We start from the raw sequence: 5,885 nt of genomic DNA, 5'->3' as shown, positions 1-5,885 counted from the left end.
AGTGTGGTTAGATAAAGGAGAGTCTTGTCTTTAAAATGGAGTAAAATAGTCATATGTTTGAAAAATGGAAGTTTTGGGATTTTTGAGGAATTTGTAATTCGCGCCACGCCTATCATTGGATATTGGAGCAGGTGTTCCGCTAGCGGAACATCTAGATGTAAGTTAATATTTGGGCAAGCAATGTCAGAGCGGCATAGACTAAGATATAGTAGAATATGATAGAATACAGTATATACATATGAGGTGAGTAATGCAAAATATGTAAACATTATTAAAGTGACTAGTTTTCCATTATTAAAGTGGCCAGTGGTTCCAAGTCCATGTATATAGGGCAGCAGACTCTAAAGTGCTAATCAGCAGCCTCTAATGTGCTATATATAATGTACCAGACTATATATGTTGTTTAGAACTATTATCTAGATCTCATAGACTGTCACTCCTTGCAACTATTGCTCCTTGACTGAATTTGGTTACATTTGGTTACATTTCTCTAGCCCCATCCCTCAGCTTAGGATAGACAACTGGCAGGCTCAGGCTGATGTGCCTTTTAACTTGAATAACAAATACAGATTTTGTTAATACAATTTTTGGAATCTATACTGACCCCTAAAGAGACATTGAAATACAGGACAGTAAGAGCAATCTGGTCTCATAAACGGATGTGTCCAGAGACAGAACAACCCATTCATTGGCTTCACATCAAGCAGAAGGCAAAAGCATCTCCTAAATGTAGCATGTCTTTATCCAGAAACATTTTCTGGAAAATGTCATGTTGATGGTGCATGTAAATATTGGTCATTTAGATTATAAACACATGTTCAATCCAATGTTTCATGTTGTTGGAGTAATGTTACCAATACTGAGAAAATACAACAAAAGTTTCTTTTTTTATAATGAGCTTTTATTGAAAGTATATGATCAATGACAAAATCGTTTAAACACTAAATTGTGTTTTCATCAAATAAATAATACATTACTATAACACACAGTGTTTACAGTCTACTCCTTTGCACAGACCAAAAAATACTTAAGTCAATAGCGCAAACCTCAAACAAAATAACCCTTGGGGTTTTACAATTGTGTTGTCTACAACCCAAATCTTGGAAACCCCAAAGAGGATTGCATTTAGCCTAACAAAGATCATAGAATTTGTCTGCTCATAAAATCAGTGCTCATCTGATTTGTCTGTGAATGAATAAATACATTACTAGTCAAACGTGTACTAACTCCCTCATCTCTTCCAGTTAATATCTACATTAACAGCGTTTATATAGATATATATCACAAAACAATGCTCGCTAAGGGAGCGTCTGTCTAATCTACCAGGGTCTCCACATGTTCGTATTGACAGCTTGTGGCACTGGCTGGGGCCGGTTGGGAAGCGAGTTTGAGTGGTTCTCGATTCTGGAGCCAACGTTGGCTTTGAGGCTCAGGAGTCTCTGCTGAATCTGGGGGAAAGCCCTGGAGCTCTGGGCACAACAGTTCTGACAGGCTGGGTCGACGGACGCAGACATGGACTGTTGGATGAAGTCGTTCACCCGCTGGCACGACTCTTTGTCCAGGTTCGTTTTGGGGATCAGAGCGGTGACCCGCTGCAGGCAGGCTTTGTACCCTTCTTTGAAGCTGTCTGATGAACCTGGAAAAAAAATAGGCGAAAGTTTAGTTTAATGACCCAATGACAAATGTACAACTTATACATACAATACAGTACACATATACAACATGACATAATAAGCTTTCTGAAACAATACTCACTTTTGACTGGAGATGAAGGGAGATCTCGGAGGAATCGGACGGTCATCTCCAGAATATTGGCTTTCTCAAGCTTCGAGTATGGAGCGTTGTCTTTGCCGACCAGAGGGAGGATGAGAGTCTTCAAGTGACCGAGGCTGTCGTTGATGCGTGCGCGCCTTTTCTTTTCCAACAAAGGCTTTAGAGTCTGGAAGAAGCGATAAAAAGCCATTAGTAACTCCAAAAGGGTATAGCATTGAACGAAAGCTCCAGTATAGCGAGTTGATGATAAACACATTTTACTGTTAGTTTCGCTTACCTTTCTCAGTTCGTTCGCTTCTTTCCTCTGGGCCACCGTGGACCTTGAGGGGGAAAGCTGGGTAGTCTCAGGAGTGATTCTTGGAGTCATGTCTTTAGCTAGAAGTTGTGCTTTTAGGAGAGAGGCGATGTGCTCTTTGCGAGGCGGTGAGCTGCTGTGTGCTGAGCAGAGGGAGAGCGCTCTATTTATGCGAGTCTCGCGCGTCGGTGGGAGACCTCCATCCATTGTCTTGGAGTCTTGACGCAGGGGACTATGCCTTTGGGACAGCAACACATGCACTCGACTTGACCATCTGGCCTGTGGGGATATAGGGTTGAAATTTGGCTTCCACAACTGGCATGTCTCACTGGTGGTATTGCATTTTGTGGTAGCTATAAAGATATTTAAAGTTTCATTCATTCATGTGCACCATCTCCATCCTTGCGTATAACCTAAATGCTTATAGAACACGTGGGATCCTAAACTATCCTGAAATCCAATTTTAAAAGTAAAACTGTAAAATATGATAACATCATGTTTAATAAACAGCATTAAGGTTTATTCGGTTGCATTTTTTAGATAGCCTACAACTTGCTTATTGACACATTGTAAATTGCTTTATTTGCACAGTGGGCTACTGGAACGTAATGAACTTGGGGGGAAGGAAGTCTTACAACCAAACAAGTTGTATTTATAGTTGTTATAATCATGCTTCTATTCAAATGTAGATTATGGGTCTAGGTTTGTTTTCTTCAGTCTTGATTCAGAGTTAGGACTCAGGCAAATGTAGCCAGACAAACGTTCTAAAATAGTAAGCTATTCCAAAACATTGAAAAAACAGATCCCCAAGCCACGCTATGTATGGATTAACATTTGCTTGTCCTAATCAACATGTTTTCAATGCAGTCTATCTGAACAAGGACATTCACCTGTGGCCAAGACCCTTTTTCAATGGGGGGACAATGCAGTGGAACCATAGATGTTTATAAAATAATGAAATGTAGATTGTAGGCTATTTGACATAAATAATTCTAACTTTCTGTTGATATTTCAATGCATGACAGGAGATTTATTTCCAAATAAACACCGTTGTGTTAGCCTGCTCAGATGGACTTTTCATGTATCACTATATGAACCAAAATGCAGAAGTTGTATTTATACATTTTGTATTTTATGAAAGTCTTTGTCAATAGAGTGCTCTCATTTGCTCTGTGCAGCTATGAGTTGCTGTTAAACTCACGCGCTCGGCACGCGCCATGGATGCGCAACAGATGGGCGTCTGTTGCACGCCCATCCCCCACGTCTCTGCCATTGCGCTGCACTTGTACGGTGTCCCATTGCCTACCCATGTTCTTGATTTGTGCTCCCGTCACCTATCTGCGTGTTTTTTCAAACATATTTGGCGTCAGTAGCCTATATTCCATCTGCATGATGGTGAGTGGGGGTAGGGACAGTGGTTTACAATACCATCTGTAACAGTTTTGCACCAGACTTAGAAGTTCAAACGTCAAATTTCATGTGTTTGTTAAGTTTAGGCATTAACTCCCAATTTTTAAGGTTAGGGTTAAGTGCAGGCATTCATTCCAAGTTCTTAAGGAATGAAAAACAATTGATGCATTAACTCTGACAGTCAATATGTGACACAATACACCTGGTTTTGGATTGTTAAATGCTGGTGACACTGTATTGCTTTGTCAAATCTTCTGAACAGGCTTGTGAAGGCTTCTTAACAGTCAATTGCAGCCTGTATGCTACAATGTACTGTGCCAAAGTATAGAAAAGTATATGTCCTATACTTTGTCCATTACTTCTAGATTACATTAAGCTGCACAATTTATTAGGCTAAATGAAAATACAAAGTCTCTCCAAACAATTTATGCATTGGTTATTCAATATTGCTTATGGAGGTGACCTTGCACCATCCATGTGCTTTGTAAATATATTTTGCATCCTTAGCTACATTTATAGTGTAAGGGAGATGGAAGTTATCAGATAGGCTTACGCTGTTGCAAGCTGCCATTGCTTGTAGTCTCTTTGTGAGACAGCTAGGGCACTAGACGGTACACTGTATGGCCAGATGGAACACTGTCCTTCTCTCAGCAGACATCAAAGCTGCAGGCTAAAGTTAAATCTAGACTTGGTTTCCTCTGTCGTATTCGCTCCTCTTTCACCCCAGCTGCCAAATTAACCCTGATTCAGACGACCATCCTACTACCCATGCTAGATTACGGAGACATAATTTATAGATCGGCAGGTAAGGGTTCTCTTGAGCGGCTGGATGTTCTTTACCATTCAGCCATTAGATTTGCCACCAATGCTCCTTATAGGACACATCACTGCACTCTATACTCCTCTGTAAACTGGTCATCTCTGTATACCCGTCTCTTACTGACTGTTGTGGCAGCTTCGCGTGATGCACTGTTGTCTCTTCCTTCTTGTCTTTGTGCTGGTTGTCTGTACCCAATAATATTTGTACCATGCTTTGTGCTGCTACCATGTTGTGTTGCTACCATGTTGTTGTCATGTTGTATTTCTACCATGCTGTGTTGTCATGTGTTGCTGCCTTGCTATGTTGTTGTCTTAGGTCTCTCCTTATGTAGTGTTGTGCTGTCTCTCTTGTTGAAATGTGTGTTTTGTCCTATAATTATTTATATATATACACTGCTCCAAAAAATAAAGGGAACACTTAAACAACACATCCTAGATCTGAATGAAAGAAATAATCTTATTAAATACTTTTTTCTTTACACAGTTGAATGTGCTGACAACAAAATCACACAAAAATAATCAATGGAAATCCAATTTATCAACCCATGGAGGTCTGGATTTGGAGTCACACTCAAAATTAAAGTGGAAAACCACACTACAGGCTGATCCAACTTTGATGTAATGTCCTTAAAACAAGTCAAAATGAGGCTCAGTAGTGTGTGTGGCCTCCACGTGCCTGTATGACCTCCCTACAACGCCTGGGCATGCTCCTGATGAGGTGGCGGATGGTCTCCTGAGGGATCTCCTCCCAGACCTGGACTAAAGCATCCGCCAACTCCTGGACAGTCTGTGGTGCAACGTGGCGTTGGTGGATGGAGCGAGACATGATGTCCCAGATGTGCTCAATTGGATTCAGGTCTGGGGAACGGGCGGGCCAGTCCATAGCATCAATGCCTTCCTCTTGCAGGAACTGCTGACACACTCCAGCCACATGAGGTCTAGCATTGTCTTGCATTAGGAGGAACCCAGGGCCAACCGCACCAGCATATGGTCTCACAAGGGGTCTGAGGATCTCATCTCGGTACCTAATGGCAGTCAGGCTACCTCTGGCGAGCACATGGAGGGCTGTGCGGCCCCCCCAAAGAAATGCCACCCCACACCATGACTGACCCACCGCCAAACCGGTCATGCTGGAGGATGTTGCAGGCAGCAGAACGTTCTCCACGCCGTCTCCAGACTCTGTCACGTCTGTCACATGCTCAGTGTGAACCTGCTTTCATCTGTGAAGAGCACAGGGCGCCAGTGGCGAATTTGCCAATCTTGGTGTTCTCTGGCAAATGCCAAACGTCCTGCACGGTGTTGGGCTGTAAGCACAACCCCCATCTGTGGATGTCGGGCCCTCATACCACCCTCATGGAGTCTGTTTCTGACCGTTTGAGCAGACACATGCACATTTGTGGCCTGCTGGAGGTCATTTTGCAGGGCTCTGGCAGTGCTCCTCCTGTTCCTCCTTGCACAAAGGCGGAGGTAGCGGTCCTGCTGCTGGGTTGTTGCCCTCCTACGGCCTCCTCCATGTCTCCTGATGTACTGGCCTGTCTCCTGGTAGCGCCTCCATGCTCTGGACACTACGCTGACAGACACAGCAAAC

At 42.8% G+C, this 5,885-nt stretch overlaps 1 protein-coding gene across 1 annotated transcript; it reads right to left on the bottom strand.

The window, feature by feature from the left end:
- Window positions 1-879: 879 nt before the first annotated feature.
- LOC106567320 (transcription factor HES-2) lies at window positions 880-2,329 on the bottom strand. Its single transcript, XM_014136457.3, has 3 exons — window positions 2,051-2,329; window positions 1,756-1,939; window positions 880-1,636 (listed from the first exon to the last, which is right to left on the bottom strand). The coding sequence occupies exons 1-3, from the start codon at window positions 2,273-2,275 to the stop codon at window positions 1,320-1,322; spliced, it is 726 nt and encodes a 241-aa protein (XP_013991932.1). The 5' UTR covers window positions 2,276-2,329; the 3' UTR covers window positions 880-1,319.
- Window positions 2,330-5,885: the final 3,556 nt, after the last annotated feature.

This window comes from Salmo salar, chromosome 13 (genome assembly GCF_965601325.2).
Source record: "Salmo salar chromosome 13, fSalSal1, whole genome shotgun sequence".
Taxonomy (NCBI): domain Eukaryota; kingdom Metazoa; phylum Chordata; class Actinopteri; order Salmoniformes; family Salmonidae; genus Salmo; species Salmo salar.
This window is presented reverse-complemented; position numbering and strand designations above follow the sequence as displayed.

Coding starts and splice junctions, on each gene's coding strand:
- LOC106567320 (XM_014136457.3), bottom strand. CDS start 2,275: ATGGATGGAGGTCTCCCACCGACGCGCGAGACTCGCATAAATAGAGCG. Junction 1,940..2,050: donor AAGCGAACGAACTGAGAAAG/GTAAGCGAAACT, acceptor CGCTTCTTCCAG/ACTCTAAAGCCTTTGTTGGA. Junction 1,637..1,755: donor CCCTTCATCTCCAGTCAAAA/GTGAGTATTGTT, acceptor TTTTTTTTCCAG/GTTCATCAGACAGCTTCAAA.